Source organism: Mustela nivalis (assembly GCF_964662115.1).
Source record: "Mustela nivalis genome assembly, chromosome: 4".
NCBI lineage: Eukaryota > Metazoa > Chordata > Mammalia > Carnivora > Mustelidae > Mustela > Mustela nivalis.
Window position 1 is genome coordinate 9,769,756 of NC_139023.1, and position 21,840 is coordinate 9,791,595.

A 21,840-nucleotide genomic window follows, 5' to 3' on the forward strand; every position below is an offset into this window, starting at 1 on the left:
AATTGTGATATATTAGTGACCACACAGTATGTCATTGGTTTTTGATGTAGTGTTCCCTTTCATTGTTTGCGTGTAACCCCAGTTTTTAGATTTCTTGAGCTCAAGATGCAAAAAGGTCTCACTTTCCTGTTGATGAGATTTCTTTTTTGAGTGAGCAATTTCGTCCCGCTCATTGGAGCCCATGTTGTTGATTTTAGGAAATGTCCCACAGGGAACCCTGATTTGAAGGATTTATTTCTGCCTTCACTGCTGAGACATGACTTCCTGCCATTCGCCCCCAATTTTCTCTCATCTACATATGATTTTTTTTTAAAAAGACCTAGTTTATAATTCTTTACAAAACTCAGTGCAAAACATTTTCAGTGAATATTTCAAACATTGTGTTCTTTGGACTGTGCTGTGATACCTATGTTTGCTAAGGTTTTGCATTTTTTTTCCCTCCATGTTTGTGTTAAGTAACAAGCAGCTTTTTTGAGAGAGGCCTACCCTTGGAAGACAGTTTTTTTCTGTAAACACATTTACAGTACCTCTTGGCTCAGCCAGCTTTTAATGAACAAAGAAATACAGATTGTTCTAGGAGTGAGATGAACAGGGTATATATATTTTTTGAGCTCCAAATGATGCTTAACCTTAAATGTCTCTTTTTTGTATATGATATCATATGTTACAAGAACATATTCAAGGAGATTTAGTATCTTATGGAAGTATGATTTTTTTATTTTAATTAAGAGTACTGTCAGGGTCTTTATACTGAACATTTCACTACTGCCTAACTTCCACAAATCCAAGTAAATGTGTATAGAAAGCTATTTAGGGAAAGCTGACTTGCTGTAGAAAATTCTAAGTCATGTTACAGAGAACATGCCTATAAATCCAAGTTTCTAAACTTCCATATGTTCTTAGCAAAACCAAATCAAATAAACTTCTGCTCTTACCCAAGAAGGAACAACAGAGACGGATGTACCCTCCTGACTTAAACTACCAGAAATGGACAAAATATATGAAACAGTGGTTTGCAAAATACCAGGTATCTGGTGGTGAAGGATAGGGAGCCCGAAGAGATAAGAAACAAAGGAAGTGAGCTTCCTGGGGGGTTCCAGCCTGCATCTCAGGAAAGGGCAACTGGGCTGAGCCTGAAGACATTCAGAGTGGAGAAACCAGAGCAGAGCGTCTGAGACATGAAGGTAGCCAGAGTTCCCAGAACTGTGCGTGACAAGAGAATTATGCAGAGGTAGAACTCAGAAGATCTGAATGTGTTCCCCACTAGTATTTAGTCAAGTCCTAATCAGCACATATATGGAGAAGATTTTGCAAAGGTGGGAAAAGAACCACTGCCTGAGGGGGTCAGAGGTAACAGTGCCCATGCTGGCCTGGGGCTGGAATAGTGCTTGTTCAAACTACACGGACTGGAACATCTCAAGATTCACACTGGAGTGGATGGAGCCCACAGGAAGGTCTTCCCTCAGTAGTGGTGAATAATTAGCTCTACATGAGCACTGTTCTGGTCCTTTATAATTTATCTTCGGCAAGACCTGAAAGGACCAAACTGTTTCCAGGTAATTTGACTGCATCCAAGAATAAAGCTCAAGAATATTTACGGGAGTAAGAATATATCAGCAACCAGCAAGGTAAATGCACTGCGGCAGACATCAGGTCAAAATTAGCAAGCGTGCAGGGGCACCTGGGTGGCTCAGCGGATTGAAGCCTCTGCCTTCAGCTCAGCTCATGATCCCACAGTCCTGGGATAGAGCCCCATATGGGGCCCTCTGCTCAGCGGGGCGTCTGCTTCCCTTCCTCTCTCTCTGCCTGCCTCTCTGCCTGCCTCTCTGCCTGCTTGTGATCTCTGTCTGTCAAATAAATAATAAATAAAATATTAAAAAACAAGTAGCAAGCATACAAAGGGAGAGGAAAATGCAACCCAATAGGATGGGGAAAAAATCAATCAGTCAAAACCGATGCATAAGTGACAGAAATGTCAGAAAACAGTGCATGAAAACAGCTATTAAAACTGTATTCCGTATGTTTATAAAAACAGAAGATATAAAAACATGCTTAATTTTTTGGCTTCCATATGATCAGGACTATGTGGGAGCATGTATTTATATGAGTAAAATGTAAATAACAACAATATTTCTTTCCCTCAGGTGGATTTTATTTGTAAGATTAAGAATAATTTTATTTTAGCAAATAAGTGTCTTTAATGGAAATTCATTTTAGGAATGGTTCAACATTTTTTTTAATGCAAAACATACCTTGTTATTAAATTTCACCTGGATAATATTACTTTGGGGTTAGGAATTACACTTTCCAGTCATAGTATTTGATGGCAAATACTGTTCTGTCATAATTTATCTTAAATTTGCAATAATTACTATGGCTTAAATACACTGATGACATGTTAGGATTATAAAATTAACCTTTCTATGTTTCAGATATTAACCCCTTCTCAGACATATCATTTGCAAATATCTTCTCCCATTCGGTAGGTTGTCTTCTTGTTCTGTTGATGGTTTCCTTCACTGAGGAAAAGCTTTATTTTGGTGTGGTCCCTACAGTTTCTTTTTGCTTTTGTTTCCCTTGCCTTAAGGAAACATCTAGAAACATGTTGCTAAGGTCAATGTCAGAGAAATTACTGCCTGTGTTCTCTTTAGGATTTTTATGGTTTTAGGTTTCACCTTCAGGTCTTTATCCATTTTGAGCTTATTTTTGTGTATGGTGTTTGAAAGTGGTCCAGTTTCATTCTCCTACATGGAGCTGTTTTCCCAGCACCGTTTATTAAAAGGGCTGTTTTCCCCACTGTATATCCTTGCCTCCTTTGTCAAAGATTAATTGGCCATGTCTGTATGGGTTTAGATCAGTTCCATTGATCTATGCGTCTATTTTTGTGCCAGTACCATATTGTTTTGACTGCTACAGCTTAGTAGTACATCTTAAAAATCTGGAATTCTGATACCTCCAACTTTGTTCTTCTTTCTCAGGATTGCTTGCGTTATTCAGGGTCCTTTGTGGTATTATTTGGTCTAGTTCTATGAAAAACGCTGTTGGTATTTTGATAGGGACGGCATTGAATCTGTAGAATACTTTGGGTAATATAGACATTTTAACAATATTCAATATAATTGAATTATTATAATTCAATATAATTAAAACAATATTTTAACAATCTTAATTCTTCCAGTCCATGAGTGTGGAATATCGTTATATTTGTTTGTGTTATCTTCAGTTTCTTTCATCAGTGTTTTATAGTTTTCAGAGTATGGTCTTTCACATCTCTAGTTAAGTTTGTTCCTAGGTATTTTATTCTTTTGGGTGCAATTATGAATGGGGTTGTTTTTTAAATTTCTCTTTCTGTGTTTTCACCATTAGTGTATGGAAATGCTACTGATTTCTGTATATTGGTTGTGTATGCACAGTTTTTTCTTTTTTATTGCTGAGGAGTATGAATAAATCACAGTTTGTTTAAAAATAACCTTTCATCTGAACATAAGTCAAAACTGTTTGATCAGCATTATTCAAATGAGCGTACGACTTCTGATTAAAAAAAATGTAGATGACCACTTTAGTATTGTCATTTTATGGGTAAAATGCATGTTTAATTCCATGTTTTTGAAGCTTTGGTAAAAATTTATTGGTGATAGCATAGTAAAATTTTATTATAAAACAATAAAAAGGCAAGTTTCTAAACTACCATGTGTTCTTAGCAAAACCAAATCCTTATCTGGAAAATCCTGATCTACGTGAATTTTTAGTCACTTAGGATAAATTCTGTTTGGTGTTGTAGATGTGTAAATACTTAATCTAAATGTCACATTTACTAAACCTTTTATTAAATCACTCCATATGCCTTTGGAAAAAGTTTAGTGCGCTCAAATAGAGTTTCTGGGAAAGTCTGAACTGAAGAAATCTCTTTACCCTTAATAAAGTGGCACCTCGGAGACAACAGATGAACATAATTTGAGCTTTGAAATTGGCAGCTATGAAATGGCATTTTCTCTCCTTTGTGCAGTTGAGCTTACGTAGAAAACGTTGACTTCTAGCAGGGTCAGATTACTAGAACATGCTGTATAGTACATGAATGTAGGGACTCCTTCTTATACTCTTGGATTTCGGAAAGGTCATCTACAAAAACCAGGAGTAAGAAGGAATATAATTTAGAAGAGGAGAGATGTTAATTAAGATGCTCTTCATTGTACAGAGGGATAATATTTGGAAATGAAAAACTGTGCTGTCCTTCAAAGTTAAGTTTATAGTTTTAGCTGAATAAGAACAACAGAAGAAACACATGAAGACATAGATCACTAGTAGTAAAGCCCTTCGTTTCAAATGAGATAAAGAGAATAAAATAATTAATTTGGGAGATTAAACAGAACATGTCAACCTTTTCAGAGGACTACATAGCCCAAGAACAACTTATTAAAGAAGAGCAGGAAGGAAGATGATAATTGATGACTGTCACAGGAAGGGCTTAGATGGGTTCATTCATCAGGGCTCTTTTCATTTCAGTTGTTAGGAACTAACATCAAACGGTCTTAAGCAAAATTCAGTTGTAAGAGAGAAAATGAGGTGGTGGTAGTTTATGTATTCATGAAATTGAGAAGACCAAGGTTTTAGGAATTGTTGAATTCAGTGGCTCAGAGTTATCTTTGGAGGATAATCTGTTCTCCCCATTAGTGATCTTCACTTTCCTCTTCTTGCATTAAACATCGATCAAGAGCTCTCCCCACGCTAGTTCCAGGCAGCTTCCGTGTCATACACTCCAGTTTCAAGCTTAGTAGAGGGAATTTCTCTTTCCTAGTAACCATAAATAAAATAATCCAAGGTCATCGTTTAATTGGTATGACTTCGACCACTTGCCAATCCATTCACTGATCAATAGAGTCAAGGAAATGGGTCAATTCTTGACCCATCCCTGGGTCAGTGCCTACTATACCAGAGCTGAGTATAAAACCGTGTAACTATGTGGACCTCCTGGAGAAAGATCCTCCCACACCTACAGCTGCCAGATTTAGCAGATAAAAATACAAGATTTGCATTTAAATTTTAATTTCTTTGAGTAAGTTTTTAGTATTAGGCCCATCTCGTGCAATATTGGGACATATTTATATATCAAAAGTGTTACTTAAATGAAATTTCAGTATAACAGAGTATACTGTATTTTGTCTGACAACTCTGCCCACACCTGAACATTTCAGTAATTTATTCAAGAAACAATTGGAATGGGCTAGGCAAGCAACAATGATATGGGTCCCATATCATGGGAATGAAGGACTCTGTCTTGCAAGAGAATGCAGAAGTGAGGGGAGCTTGGGTGGCTCAGTTGTTAAGCGTCTGCCTTCAGCTCAGATCACTACCCCAGGGTCCTGGGATCAAGGCCCACATCAGGCTCCCTGCCCAGGGGGAGGCCTGCTTCTCCCTCTTCCACTCCCCCTACTTGTGTTCCTCATCGCTGTCTCTCTCTGTATCAAATAAAGATAAAAATCTTAAAGGAAAAAAAAAAAAAGAGAGAGAGAATGCAGAAGTGATCCCTAGGCCAACAGATTGCAGTAACAGAAATGAAACACAAACTGCATTAATGCAAACTAAGAATAAGAGACCAGTAGAAGATCAGTGGTAGGGAGTGCAGGAAGAGAGGGATCTGAAATGGAGAATTCAGCAGTGTGGGTTGCCTGTACAGGATCAGTTTTCCTCTCTCTCTCTCTCTCTTTTTTTTGGGGGTGGGGGTGGGGTTTCAGGGCCTCCCCACTTCATATTCAGGGCAGGCCAGGCTCAGTTGCAGGGGCTGATTTTCTGATGGGACTAAGACGTAGGTGGGGTTCTATTCGCCTTTTCTGTGAATGATTTTTACAGGAGCCCATGACTCAGTTCTGGCCACTAAAACCTATAGTTAAATGGACTGGGCTTCTAGGAAAGATTTTTGCCTACTCCTAAGAAACAAGCACTAGAAGACACAAGTTGTGGTATGTGGATATGATGCTGGTATTGGTGCTACCATTTTGAAATAATCAAAGAATCTGATCTGGAATAAAGTGATTCACCAAGAATGGCAGGATGAAAGATGGAGAAAACTGCTTACCTGATGATGTGTCAATAAACCGATTAATCCCAGGAGTCACCTGACTTCCGGGCCTGTTGTAATGCAAATGAATGTATTTCCTGGTTGCTTAAAATACTTGCAAGTTTTATTTGCAGCTTAAAATATTTTAACTGACATACAAGAGACTCACACTAAAAAAAAAAAAAAAAAGAGACTCACACTAAAAGTCAGAATGTTGTAAGTATTGGACATTGAGGTGCCTATTCTGATTAGCTAATGATCATAAACTCAAATCATAAAAATGTTTTTTTCACTTGAAAAGCAAGATGCTTTCCACTTTTTTAAAAAAAGGCTGTATGCTATCCCTTGAAGTAGTCAATGAAAACAAAAGCAAATGTGTACTTTAGAATTAGAACTTTTGGGGAAAAGAAATCACGGAAACTAATATTCATTCAATGGTAATGTCTTTTTTTAAAAAAAGCAACAGTTACTTAATGAGACTTCAGAATTGACATCATGAATTGGCCTGAATATAGTTCTTTGAACTATCGTTATGGAATTTCCCAGTTGGTGAAGGATTCAGCTGTTTTTCAGAGAAATCTTTTATATCTTGATGGCATGATGCCCCTATATAGTGGGGTGCTATTAGTGTATCTTTTTAGGAATTACAAAAATATAAATTTTTTTAAAAAGGTGTTAGTGGAAAAAATCACTATTGGATGATTTAACAGGTCAACACGACTTAACTCCTCTCTGTTTCCGATGTTAACATATGACATTTGTTGAATTTTATGCCTATTTTTAGCTCTGATCTTAGGATCTCCACCTACTATTGGAAAATCCAGCTTGTGGCATCCCGGTCACCTCATCTTCACAACCATATTCTGGTCGTGAAGGATGTTAAATTGATATAGATAGACTCATGCTATGTTTTTGGTTACTGTAAAACATTCCCTTCCTCATTTTCTAAAGTTGGACTACGAAGAAAACTGGGACATTTTGGTAAACTGAACCTTACTTTATCATTCACTTATCCACATGAAAATTAACTTGCATTCCCAAATGAAGCAGGAGAGCATGAGGAATTTATGCAACCAAATTATTGTCACTGTCCTATCTATGAGGGCTAGATTCAGTGACATATAAAAGAACACCCCAAATTGGCCTAAACATGATGGAAGTGCTGTCCCCCGTATGAAACAAAGTCTGGTGCTAGGCACTGCAGGGGGGTCAGATCTCTCCTTTAGAGCTCCCCTATCATCCTAAGCACATGTCTTGATTCTAAGGTTACTCATAGAACTGCTGACATCATGTCCATGTCCGGGAAGCAGGAAGGAATACTGAATAAAGGATCACAAGGTCTTAACCTACCAAGAGGAATCACACTCCTTTGACGAGCCTTGGCGGAAGCCTTTCATATCAGCCCACTGAAGCCACTGGAGTACAAGCAATACTTCTGCTCGTACGTCACTGCATTATCCTCAGTCATGCGGGGTGCTTAGTCCCAAGAGAGACAGCAAATGACTTTTAGCTGAGTTTATGACCACCTCAAGAAAAACTCACATTCTACTCCTTAGGGAAGAGAGAATGGATGAGGATAGTGGTGTCTGTCATGGTCTCTGTCACAGAACGTTTGAGGTTGCTTGCCTACCCCAAATGTATTTGTATCAGATTCAGAACTTGATCAAAACTTGTTCTTTTCTAATTTTACCTTTGTCTCCTATCATTTTTCGGACTATAGAATTTCTTCTGGGGTGGGAGTGATTTCATCAGTCTATACTTATACTTCCTGTAAATATGATTAGGTAATGTAAACATGTGGTGCTCCATCCCGAACATGTCTGAAGCCCAAGTGTTTATAATCAGCAAAATGCATTGTATTCCACTTTATCTGTCTGGTCCGTTCAAAATTCTTATTTAATACTAGGTACCATCCTGTCTTTAACACTAAAATTAACTATATTTATTGTGACTTAGTCGGTCACCAGTGCGCCTCTCATATATCTTTAATAAAAATGGGCTTCGTAGCAAAATTACTCTTTTTCTGAAAACTCATATACAACAATTAGGAAGCTAGTGGGGACAAAAATGGTTACAATCAAAATGTTTCCAAATGGTAATTAATTCTTATCAGTAACTCAAAAGGTTCAGTTTCAAAAAAGTTTGAAGAAAGGAAACTCACTCTCATTACTAAGACAGATTGCCTTTGATATTTCTGGGAAGCTTGGAAGATATTCTGAGCATCACTTTTCTGGAGTGACGCACACTGCCTTGTTTATTTATTTGTCTATAAGATGCCCAGTCTTCCCACTGATTCTGTTATCACATCAGTCACTCTCTGCTGTCCAACTCAGGTACAGCCATTCAACTCACCTTGAATGCGCTTACTTAAGGGGTTGCCAACAGAGTGCCCCCACTGTTCTGGTTTGCTACTCCAGATGGAAAATTTCACTCTGTTTTTGCTTCTTAATCTTGCCTATTGCCTTCTCGGTGATTTCTTTCAATCCTCTTAGCGGTAAACAGCCCTGGTGGACAGGTGTTTGGACATGATTAGCACGATACTCACCTTTAATTATTCCTGTTCCTATATTAAATGGGGCACAGAAATAACACAGAATTAGACATAGAGGCATCGTAAATGTTGTCAAAGCTAGTGCCAGCTTTTAAACTTTGAAGCTTTATAAAGGTGTGAGCTATTGCTGGAAATCATGTTCTAGTCCCCTGATGAGATCTGCTTAAGCTAGAAAGAGTGTAAGTCTCTCAAGCCTACGTAGTGGTTTGTGACTACGTGATACGAACTCAGCTCCATTCTGAATATAAATCCAGTACAACCATGTGGTTCTAACATCCAAAGATGTTCCAAGTGGTTCTTTACCTTCTCGGGGTCTTTGTCATGTACAGGTACTCAATAATTATGCATTAAGTGAAGATCAGTGCCATCTATTAACTAACTTTTTCCAATTTCACGTTAGGGTTTTAATCTATGAAACAAGCTTGTCTCATTGGATTTCATCTTAATTTACCTGAAAGTAAATATTGTACATTCTTTCCTCCTTGTATTGTACCTACTTTATGCTCTGCAGGAAATATTGTTAACTTCATTCTTTCTAAAGTTATTAGCAGTTTAGATGTCCCTTCACTAATTCTAGATTTTTTTTCCTATCTCTATAGATAAGAAAAGTAAAATTTCTGATTTATAAAATAAAATGTAGAAAGCTTAAGAAAGGCATAGAAGACGTCCCTCAATGGGAAATCTCCACCACCGTCACCATCACCATCATGGTAATAATAACAGGGAATACTAGTTCTTGAGTGCTTTTTCTAAGCACTGTACATATAGTGCTTTTACTATAATCTTCTCTTTACAGCAAGTCTGCAAAGTAGGGATTATCCCATTTTACAGATGAGGAAAGTGAGGTTTAGAGAGGGTAAACATCTTAAATAAAATCACATTGCTATGGGGGCGCCTGGGTGGCTCAGTGGGTTAAGCCTCTGCCTTCAGCTCAGGTCGTGATCTCAGGGTCCTGGGATCGAGCCCCGCATCTGGCTCTCTGCTCAGTGGGGAACCTGCTTCCCCGACCCCCCCGCCTACTTTTGATCTGTCTCTCTGTCATATAAATAAATAAAATTAAAAAAAAAATCACATTGCGATGATGGCCACTGCCCGGATTTGAATACAGGTATGTCTGATTACAAAGCCCGTGACAAGTTGGGCATACTGGGGAAAATTCATTATGAGTGAAGGTGTTTCACAGCCTCAGAATTGTCTTTAATGCCTACTGATGCATATGGATAAAAAGTGCCAGAAATTCCTTCACTGTCTTTCTTTGCAATGTTTGACAACTGCCCACTTTAGGAATCATAGAAAGGGCACTGTAGGGACAGAAGTGTATTCAATTGAATCAGGGCAATGGTTGAAGGAAAAAGGCTTCCTTCTTCCTTTCTAGGTTCCTCATGCAATGAAAAAAGAGATTTTCTTCTCTTAACCAGAAAACCACCTATTTAAGGAGGGATTCAAAGGCCAAACCAAAGGTGTGTTAGAGCTGAATGGAACTGTCTTTCCGAAATAAGTACTTAGTCTTCTCCATTCATGCATCAGACTTAATGATATGATGACATTGCTCAGTATATTTGCATTGGACATGGTCACCGGCAGTTCTGCCAAAAAGAGTCCTTTTTAGAGCTGGGAGCTCATGTAGGAGTTTCCTGTGTGTACATGAGCTATCACATCCTTTCAGTTTCCCAGGAGTGTGAAAAGGCTGGAGGTCGAATGAGGTAGAGCTGACTGCAGGTGTAGTCTCCTGCCCTCAATGTGGGGTGCAGCTCTTAAAAACTTTTTAGGAAAACTTTCTGTTTGATGTGGATGGCGGTAAGGGCTATTTATGTACTGTGGCGTCAGTGTGATCCCCCGATGAGAAGAAATTTCCCAGCTAATGATCTTGCATTTGGGCTTGGGTCAAAGCGAATTACAGGATAGCTTTCAAACCTGAGCAGTTATATTCGGAGCTTATGTCTGTCCTTGCAGGGGAGGCTGCTGGGGTTTCTGTGTGTTTTTTAATAGCAAAAAGGGTGTGAGAAAGATCTGTACCTCTACTACTTCTAATCTCATGTGTCTAGGGTATGCCCATCAGTCTTCCTAGCCAAGAGACACCTTTTCCCCTCCTCCAACTTTGTTAAAACTGCAAAGGTGGGGAGGAAGATGCCCATTTGTTAATGTCAGACACCGATGCACAGGGTTTACGGGCCCAAGGGCAGCATTAAATAAGCCTCCCATACAAAAGCATGAGTCGGAACGGGTTCTGTCAAACTTGTTTTTAGATATGGGGTGGGGGTGTTATAGACATCAGGGCAGTTTGTAAAATAAAATCCTTTTCAGCTTACATATATTTGAAATGGAAATGAATCCACTTTCAGTTTTATACCAGCAGTTTTGAATAATATCTTTTATTTTAGCATCCAGGTGATAAATTTTATTTTTCATTTCACAAAAAACATTTTTCTTTCAAAAATATGGAAATATGAAAGCAGATAATCAAGAAAATTAGAACCTGAGAATGCCTCTCTCACTCTCTATCTCAGCAGATAGATAAATGGATAGATGGATATTTGTATTGTGTGTCTGTGTGTATGTGTGTGTTGTCCATTGGGAAAGTAAAATTAAATTTCTTCAACTGTATAAAATGGAAAAAATGTGTTTCTTCTTTTATTTTCCCCTTGGATGTATTTTCTGACCGACTTCTTACTTTGGTGTCTCACGGATTTCCAGATATAGCTATGACAGTGACATGCTAACTAAATGATGGCCAGAACAAGCGTGGAGACCTACAGTGGCTCCCTAGCAGCATTCACGAGAAAACCAGACTCATAAGAAATGAAGTCCTGTATCATGACTGATAATTATACAACTAGATGCCCTCGTGTTGCCATGCTCTAATTTGGTTTTTAAGTTAAGCACCCATGTTGCATCACCACTGGCAAGAGGAGTGATTTAAGTTTATGGGATACAAATTCTGTCCCCTCAGGATTATAGCAACTTAACCACTATAAACTTTTCAACACATAGTTCTTTAATTTATAATCTCCATTTATTTAATAACTACTTAGTGGCTGTTCTGTCTGTACCCACTCTCTTTGTTCTGCACTGAGGACGTGGCCACAGGAGGGGGAAAGTACACATTCTCAGACCCACTGAACATCCCATCTGGCCTGATGGTGCTGCTTTGGGTCCAGTAATACTCCGTTACCATCAGCGTTGCTATTCTGTGCTAAATGTCGAGGAGGTTCGTCTGATCAGACGCATGTGTACAGTATTTGAAGAATAAACAGAAAAGCAGCATCTCAGTGACTATGGGAAATAATATAGACTAGGGAATATAATATAATGTTGGACCCCTAGAAGCTTCTTTTTGTGTCAAGAGTTGTCAGAGGGTCGATGCCTGAGTTCCTTTTGTTTCTTAATAGGGTCGAATCTGGGAAGCCTTGACGATGTAGGTGCTATTTCCAGCAGCATCGACCAGCAGCTGAAGGACGCCGCGCGGCACCGCAGACACACGGGAGAGAACGATTACAGCATCGAGGTGCTGCTAGGGGTGGACGACTCCGTGGTCCGCTTCCACGGCAAAGAGCACGTCCAGAACTACCTCCTCACTCTGATGAATATTGTGAGTCGCGCCTCTTCTCTGAGGCTTTTTGCTCTTCTGATTCGCTTCTCTTGTTGTGTTCGTGTCTTCTGCAAGCCAGTGGGAGGACTCCCCCTGCTGGAGCCCACACCCCAGATGTGCACCGGAGTGCGTTAAACTCAGATATTGATCTGCGTATTCAACAGATAAGAATGGATAAAGGAAGGAAGCATGAAACTGAATTTTCTTTGGGGTGATCAGCTAGTTCTCCATTGTCATCTAGGGGAAAAATCGTAGATTGAAAAAGTCGTAATAAGATGGATCTGTAGAAGGACTTAGGATTTTCATTGTGTTCTGGGGATAATCAAAACTCTTGTGACTTTATCCACCTGCCCTGATATGGACCACGAAGGATGAGATAGCATCATTCCGGTTCCCGAGATGATGATGAATGATTTAGGGCTGATAACCGTGTGGGTGCCTGTTGCCAGGGTTTCTGAATCAGAGTGGTGTCTTTCAACATCATACGATTGAAGGAAATACACATACGGAGCGCAGTCCGGCTGGGGCACAGTGGAGCACCGTGTTTCTCCTTTCTTTCTCCTTTATGGCCTTAATCATATGCAAGGGAAATATGGTCTGCAGCCTAGAACTGGGATTCTCTTTTCCCCTGTGAACTGGCAGGGAGCCGTTGAGGAGAAATATCTAAACCACATACTTCTAAAAGATAATTGAGATGATAGTGCACTCTGTTTTACATATTTTACCTCCTACAATCATAAAATACTTCTTTTTTTGATCTAGCAAATTTATTACCTCAGCCTATTCTCTCTTTTTCAGCTTTTGATTTTTTAAGTTAATTTCTTCAGGTATCTCTTATTGTTTACCAACCTTCTTTCCATGCTTAAGATTAGATTTCAAATAATTATAATGGAGAATACTATTGATTTTATTAATCACCATTTTATTTATACTAATATTTAAGCCTATGTGTTAAATATATTTTTGCTTATCGAGATGCCAGTTTATAAGATTGTACATACCCCTGCCACGGGTCTGTGAGAGGGAAAGGAAGTACAGAAATTATTTCTCTTTGCTCATTGGCACCGCTTCCTGGTATGAAGACTGAATATCACGCAAAATACCAATTACTGGCTTTGACAATAGATGTGTGTAGAGACTCATTATTTGTAAATTACATGAATTTCTTCGACAACTGACTATTAATTTTTGTCTGGCTTGCTAGTGGAGAAACTCGGGGCATGCTGCTTCTCCTCTGTGAGCCTGCTTCAGTGTCTCCATCTTTGCAAAGAGAAAACTAATAGGACTGATTTTGCTAGGCATGTTGAGAGGATTTCATGGGCAATAAATGGGTAAGCACAAGTCACTGTGCTGTGTGTACAGGCAGAAGGAAACAATCCTATTTTAGCTTTCCACATGGAATTTACTTCCAAATCCCAAGGGAGATGCCCCTCCCACTCACGGCATTCACTGTGCCCCTGGGCTGCTGCCCCCCTCTCACCAGGGAGGGTAGCCAATCCCTACAGACGTCCTAGGCTCCTTCCTGGTGCTCAGGACGACAGACGGCTCTTGGCATCAGGCAGCAGACATCTGATATAGTCCTTGTCCTCACGGAACTTATTATTTAGTCATGCTATTATTAAGGTTTATGGGACAGGTGCTGTTCTGTAAATGCTATAGGACTTCGGAGAAGGCGGCTGTGACAACAGTCATTCAAGTCGTCGAGTGTTGAGGGTATCAAACTGCAACTTGGAGGCGAGGGTTTTCTTTCTCGTTCTGCTGCCTGTTGGCTCTGAGGCCTTCGACAAAGGGATTTCATTTCTGAAATGTTTATAAAATCTGTTTATAAAATCAAAGGCTCCATAAGATGTTCCTTAATTCTGTAATTCATGAAGGTGGGAGTTAAACTGGGTCTTTAGGGCTTTTTCTCTTGTTGTGTTGTTTTCTGTTTGCTTTTGTCTTTTGAAGGGTGGAAAACATAAAGGATTTCTAGGTAGAATCTTTTGACAAGAAAGTAGAAATGGATAAAGTGTATTTGCCAGACAGTAATTCTGATTTGAAGAGTGTCAAAGAATAAACGAAGTGCCACACTTCAGGTTTAATAATACTCAAAAGGGCTGTTTTATTTTTAAGTCCACTAAAAAGAGTTAGATAATAGACTAAGTCTTCATCTCAAATATTAGAAATTATTCTAAAGTTAATAGTGCATCACAGAATGGAGCTATAGTAGAGAAAATCTTAAAACTTAAGAAGTTCGTTGTATCTGAAATAATTGATGTAGGCAGGAGTTTAGGGGAGACAGTAATAATACTCCAATAACAACACTTAAAACATAATTGTTATATGTCAGGAGTAATGCTAAACTCTTTCTTTAAAGATTTTTTTAAATTTATTTGAGAGAGAGGGTCAGAGGCTGAGAGAGAGCGTGCGGCTGAGGGCTAGGGACAAGCAGGCTCCCCGCTGAGCAGGGAGTCCCACATGGGGTTCAAGCCAAGGACCCTGAGATCATGACCTGAACAAAAGGCAGACATTTAATAGATTGAGACACCCAGGTGCTTGATATTAAACATTTTTAAAATTTATCTGCTACTTTATTTACTTTTCCCCTATGCTGTCCATCTTGTGACTTATTTGTTTTATAACGAAGGGCTTGTCCCTCTCAATCCCCTTCACCTACTTTGCCCGTTCCCCTGAACCTCCCCCTCATTTATCTGCTATTTTAAGTTAGCTGTGTGAATTGGCCAGCTTTTTTTTTTCTAAGATTTTATTTATTTATTTGACAGAGAGAGAGATCACAAGCAGGCAGAGAGGCAGGCAGAGAGAGAGGAGGAAGCAGGCTCCCCACTGAGCAGAGAGCCCGATGCGGGGCTCGATCCCAGGACCCTGAGATCATGACCTGAGCTGAAGGCAGAGGCTTTAACCCACTGATCCACCCAGGCGCCTCAACTGGCCACCTTTTTGACCAAATGTATTTCCTCTATTCTAGGGCCATATTGCCTAATGATAGTAATGGTTTTGCGTATGAGCTTGGTGAAGTTCTGAAGTGATAGGCTATGTGAATCTGGGAGTTTGGACACAGGAAAGGCAGCTCTCTAAATTAGCACTTCTCTAGGAAGTTTAAGGGTCAAGTGAACAAGTCTGAACAGGCCCCGAGGTGATTTTGCTCTAACTTTCTAAGAGGGAGAGTGGGTATCCTCTACCCACCCCCCTGGGTTCTCTGAATCTGTGAAGGAGGGAATAGTCAACTGCCTTCCGTCTTCTTTTATTTTTAACTCCTTCTTTTTTGTAGATCTTGAAATGTATCCAAGTTTCATCTATAAAGAAGAAATAAACAGATCTGAATATATTCTAAAACAGTGTGATTAATGACTAGATCCTTGGCAAGCCTTTTATGCTTCAAATAAGATGTATGTGATATGTGTTAAGCCTGTCTTAGGATCTCATATCCTATCTTGGTATGTTAAGAAATTTTAGTTTTGCTATTTTGTAACATGGCTGACTTCCTGGGAAACTGGTTCTCAGCAACGGGGCATGTCTTATTGTACAAATAGTCATCCATTGCTACTGTGTACAAGGCCGTTGTAGGCTTAGAAATTTTCCCAAAGAACGCAATAGAAAATTCTCTGCTCTTTTAGAGCTTAAAAGAGGAGACAGGTGATAGTCCAAGGAGAAATAAGTAGGTAAGTTTAGGTAATAATAACTATTGAGAAGACAAATGAAGAAGAGTAAAGAGATGTTGTCAAGGAGAGATGAGGCAGTGTGGGGAGTGTTTAGGATAGGGGGTTAGGAAGAACAAGGATATTATGTGGCCAGAGATACAGAAATTATGTGAGGAAGAGGCGTAGGCAAACAGCGGGGGAAGGAGTAGTCCAGTCTCATGGATCATTAACTACAAAAGTTCTGAGTCAAAAAAGAGCTTCTGAATCAGGAGTGTTTGGGATATAGGCCCAAGAGTTAGTGTTTTCTAAACATAATGGGTTAATTTGGATGAACACTCCTAGCTGAAAATCACTAGTAGGGCAATGAAAGGAAAGAATTGAGAGGAGAGATTGGGAAGAAATCTAAGAAATAGAAATGAAATTTCTTAGAGTGAAAAATAGAAGTAATTGGACTATCCTGGAAATTTCTCCAACAGTTTTTCTTTATATTTTATATTCAAACCCTATTGCCGGAAATCTGTTATCATGTGAATAACTGCGAAGCTTGCTTTCCTGAACTCTGAGTGTTCTAGGCAGGTAACAACTTTATCTTGATCTGAATATAGGTTTTTTAAAAAAAGTCTTTTGACTTACTGATTTCTACCTAATGGGCTTTAGTACCCTTTCTATTCTGTTGATCTGTGTGTCTGCTTCCGTGCCAGTACCATACTGTTTTGATCACTACAACTTTGTACTGTAAGTTGAAGTGCAAAATTGTGATGCCTCCAGCTTCACTTTTCTTTCTTTCTTTCTTTCTTTCTTTCTTTCTTTCTTTCTTTCTTTCTTTCTTTCTTTCTTTCTTTTTTCAAAGACTTTATTTATTTATTTGAGAGAGAGTGTGTGAGAGAGAGCATGAGCATGAGAGGTAGGAGGGTCAGAGGGAGAAGCAGACTCCCTGCAGAGCAGGGAGCCCGATATAGGACTCGATCCCGGGACTCCAGGATCATGACCTGAGCCGAAGGCAATCGCTTAACCAACTGAGCCACCCAGGCATCCTGCTTTGCTTTTCTTTTTCAAGATTGGCTATTCAGGATCTTTTGAGGTCCCATACTAATTTTAGGATCGTTTGTTCTAGCTCTGTGGAAAATTGCTATTGGTATTTTGATAGGGATTGTATTAAATGTGTACATTGCTTTGGGAAGCATAGATATCTTAATGATATTTGTTGTTCTGATCCCTGAGCATGGAGTGTCTTTCCATTTCTTTGTATCATCTTCAGTTTTTTTCTTAGTATTTTATAGTTTTCAGAGCATAGGTCTTCATTCCTAGGTATCTTTTTGTATTTGCTGCAATTGTAAATGGAATTAATTCCTTAATCTCTCTTCCTGCTGCTTCATTATTGGTATATAAAAGTGCAACAGATTTCTGTATGTTGATTTCATGTCCTGCAACTTGGCTGAATGTGTGTGTCAGTTCCAGCAGTTTTTTGGTGGAATCTTCTGGGTTTTCTATGTATAGTATGACGTCAACTGCCAATAGTGACAGTTCGACTTCTTCCTTGCTGATTGAGATGCTTCTGTTTCCTTTTGTTGTCCAAGTTCTGAGGCTGGGACTTCTGGTCCTGTAGTAAATAGCAGCGGTGAGAGAGGACATTCCCGCCTGGCTCCTGCCCGTAGAGGAAGAGCTCTGTTTTCCCACTGAGGATGATGTTAGCTCTGGGTTTTCATAGATGGCCTTCATGATGTTGAGGTGTATTTCCTCTAAACCTACTTAGTTGAGGTTTTTGTTTGTTGGTTGGTTGGTTTTTATAAACCATGAATTGATGTTGTGCCTTGTCAAATGGTTTTGCTACATCTACTGAAATGAACATATGGTTCTTGTCTTTCGTCTTATTGATATAATGTGTCGTGTTGATTGATTGCACCACCCTGGCAACCCAGGAATGAAACCCACCTGATCGCAGTGAATGATTTTTGTTAATGTATTGTTGGATTCAGTTTGCTAGCGTTTTATTGAGAATTTTTGCGTCCATATCCATCAGAGATACTGACCTGTATGTAGTTCTCTTTTTCAGTAGATTCTTTTTTTTTTACGATTTTATTTATTTATTTGAGAGAGAGAGAGAAAGAGAGGTCAGCAGGAGAAGCAGACTCCCTGCCAAGCAGGGAGCCCAATGTGGGACTCAATCCCAGGCCTCCAGGATCATGACCTGAGCTGAAGGCAGTTGCCTAACCAACTGAGCCACCCAGGTGCCGTTCAGTAGAGTCTTTATCTGGTTTTGGTATCAGTGGAGTGCTGGTGTCCTAGACTGATTTAGGATGTTTTCCTCCATTTACTGTGTTTTGGAATAGATTAAGGAGAATAGGAATGAACTCTTCCTTACATGTCTGGTAAGATTTACCTGTGAAGCCATCTGGCCCTGGACTTTTGTTTGTTAGTTTTTATAATAACCGATTCAATTTCTTTGCTGGTTATCTGTCTATTCAAGTTTTCTATTTTTTCCTGTTTCAGTTTTGGTAGCTTATATGTTCCTAGGAATTTTTCCATTTCTTCGAGGTTGCCTAGTTGCTGGCATATAGATCTTTACAGTTGTATTTCTGCAGTGTTGGTTGTTATTTCTCCTCTCTCATTTGTGATTTTGTTTATTTGAGTCCTTTCTCTCTCTCTCTCTCTTTCTTTTGATAAGTCTGGCTGGAGGCTTATCAATTTTGTTAACTTCTTCAAAGAACCAACCCTTGGTTTCATTGATTTGTTACGCAAAATATTAAATTGGGAGAAGGTTAGGTATATAGGAATACTTTATATTGTTTTTGTTCTTTTTCTGTGAGTCTAAAATTATTTCGGAATGAAGTAAAAAACAAAAATAAATATCATCAAAGAACCCTTAATTTATGCTATTCTTTGTTTCATTTCCTTTGCTTATAACCTTTAAAGACTGTAATATAAGTTGGGGGGAGTTCAGTTATGGATAGAGACAAGTAGTCAAAAGGAATGGCCTGTGTATTTTTGCTAACCACACATGAGAAAAATACACAATGAATATGTAATTTAATAGTAAATAAAGTCAGTGTTGAAATACCATAAAACATTACTTTTACCAAATTATTAAGTGAATGGCAATTAAAAAGACATAAAAGATACGTATCCATCTACTCTAATCCTTTTTTTAGTTTTTTGAAAGATAGTATTTATTTATTTATTTGACAGACAGAGATGACAGAGAGGCAGGCAGAGAGAGAAGGAAGCAGGCTCCCCACCAAATAGAGAAGCTGACGTGGGGCTTGATCCCAGGACCCTGGGATCATGACCTGAGCTGAAAGCAGAGGCTTTAACCCACTGAGCCACCCAGGCGCGCTTCTCTAATCCTTTTGAATCCTAGAGTATCTTTCAGTTACTACAATGCCTAACTAGTGTTTACCATATTTCACCTTTCACGCAGTTGCTGTACATTATTAAGCTTCATATTTACAACATCAAAAACAGTATCTGACACCTCAGACGAGGAGAACATGAGGGGGTCAGGGAGAGGGAGAGAGAAATGAAGGAGTGGAGCACAGGACATTTGCATGGGAAGTGAAAGTGGTGTATAAAGACGTTAGGTTTTTGTCCAAACTCATTGAACTTTGGAACACAAGGAGTGAATCCTCCTGTGCAAACTGTGGACTTCAGTGAGAATGTGTCAATACCGATTCATCAATTGCAAGGCATGTACCACCTAATGCAAGGTGTAATCTTAATATGTGGGGAGGTAAAAGGTATATGGGAACTTTCTGTGCTTGCCAGCAAATTTGTCTTTAAACCTGAAATGACTCTAAAAACTTAAGTCTAAAGAAACACACAAAAAGTCCCAAGAAGGGATCCCCTGGGTGGTTCAATCAGTTAAGCTCAGGTCATGATCCAGAGTCCTGGGATCCAGCCCCGCATTGGACTCCCTGCTCAGCAGAGACCCTGCTTCTTTCTCTCCCTCTGCCTGCCACTCCCTCTCCGTGTGCGCACTCACTCGCTCTGTCAGATGAATAAAGTCTTTTTTTTTTAAAGATTTATTTATTTATTTGACAGACAGAGATCATAAGTAGGCAGAGAGGCAGGCAGAGAGAGAAGGAAGCAGGCTCCCTGCAGAGCAGAAAGCCTATCTTGAAACTTGATCCCTGGACCCTAGGATCATGATCTGAGCCAAAGGCAGAGGCTTAACCCACTGAGCCACCCAGGTGTCCCAAATAAAGTCTTTAAGAAAAAAAAGTTTTAATGAAACAGAACGGTGCCTTGTATTGCATGGAGCACTGGGTGTTGCGTATGAACAATGAATCTTGGAACACTGATGAAATAAAATTAAACAAAACAAAACAGTGCCTGACACAGAGTAAACATGCCGCAAAATTTTAATTGATTGTTTTAACAAATATTTTAATGCTAGATACCAGGTATATATGGAGGTGAACACAAAAGATTTATTTCCCGCCCATTCCAAGATTACAGACTGGTGGGCAAATCAGATAAAGCATCGTAGGTTACACTAAGCGAAATGCATGGAGCCAGCAGTTTGCTTGGAAAAGAAATAGCAGAGCAAGTAAATAACGGGGATTTTACACAGCCATGATGGTAAAGAAAGACTTAGACCGAGAAGTGATGATTAAACTGAGATCTGAAGTAAAGTGGAGAACCAGCCACTGAGAATTCAGTTACTTGCCTGATTGAATGAAATCAATTAGCAATCTTTTAAAATATTCTCTGTCACAGGGCGATGAAGCAGATTCTGTGTTCAGGAGGGTGTCTTGTTTTCACTGTGGCCAGATGGCCTCTGTCATCCACACTTGACTGTCTGTGGCAGGTATCATCGTCGTATACTAAGATCTGGGAAGTGATCTGGGTTTGTTGTGCCTATTAAAATTTTCAGCTTTCTGAGGAGAACTGAGTCCACGTTGTAATATCAGGATTTATCAAGTGAAAAGAAAATAATTTATTTAAAAGGTGCCTCCCAGTATGAGAAATAATTGTACTTCCAAGTAATCATTAATAATTAAGGAGAACTCTAATTCTTTTTTACACTGAAATTGGCTACTTACGCGCAGCGAAATAATAACCCAGTTGTGTTCTGTGAGTATGGCCGGCTTCCCTACCTAATATTTTTAAAACAAAACATATACTCTGTGTAAGGACTCTGGTCCTAACAAAGTTTGAATAATGACTCTCCAAGCATTAGCAGATACATGTGACTACTGGTTAATTAATGATGATGGAGTCTCTACACTGCTTTTGATTTCTCAACTAATGATTCTTAAAACATTGAACAGGAGTGCAGGGCAGATTTGTCTGGGGACTATACATGTTCAGCAATGTAGGCAAATCATGAAGCAGTTGTCTATGGTGGGTCATTATCTTTCATCCATTTCTTCCATTAGAACTGACATCAGTCCTCTAGACAATGATTCACCCAACAGACATACCTTCCCATAGGCCAAATCCTGTTTGCTTCTAGAGAGACAAAAACTTAATAAAATGGAGCTCCTTTTCCCAAGGAGCTAGTTCTAGCAGGCAGGTGAAATCAACAAATAATAATAAAATGTGCTAATTTCTTAGAATGATTTTGTTACAGATTACTTTGTAAACATGAACTGAAAAGAAAGGGATGGTTTGGCACATAACGCCCGTGGCAGATGGAGTGTTCACAGAGGAGATGCCGTTTGAGTCGGACTTGAGAGAAAGAATTGGCATCTCCCTGCTAGAAAAGGAGAAGACGGCTCTGGGAAGATGGGCAGCAGACACGGTGGCTTTGAGCTGAGGGAGACTTGTCTGTAGGTGAAATCGAAGGGTACTGAGAGGACAGAAAATGAGGCTGCACAGGGCAGCTGCAGTTAATGTTATACAGATGTTCCTGCCACTCTAAGATATTTGAATTTCACCTTGCTAATGAAGAGTCCAGGAGTTTCAGAGATGAGTAACTTTGGGGTCCTGGGTGGCTCAGTCAATTAGGCATCTGGCTTTTATCTCAGGTCACGATCCCAGGGTCTGGGGATTGGGTCCCATTCCG

General features: G+C 39.4%; 1 protein-coding gene across 4 annotated transcripts in view; it reads left to right on the forward strand.

The window, feature by feature from the left end:
• ADAMTS3 (ADAM metallopeptidase with thrombospondin type 1 motif 3) overlaps positions 1–21,840 on the forward strand; it is a 249,223-nt gene that overhangs the window by 175,811 nt on the left and 51,572 nt on the right. For all 4 annotated transcript variants that reach the window (XM_082727729.1, XM_082727728.1, XM_082727726.1 and 1 more), the window contains exon 5: positions 11,996–12,195. In XM_082727729.1, the coding sequence (XP_082583855.1) occupies positions 11,996–12,195 (200 nt within the window). The remainder of the gene's footprint in view (positions 1–11,995; positions 12,196–21,840) is intronic.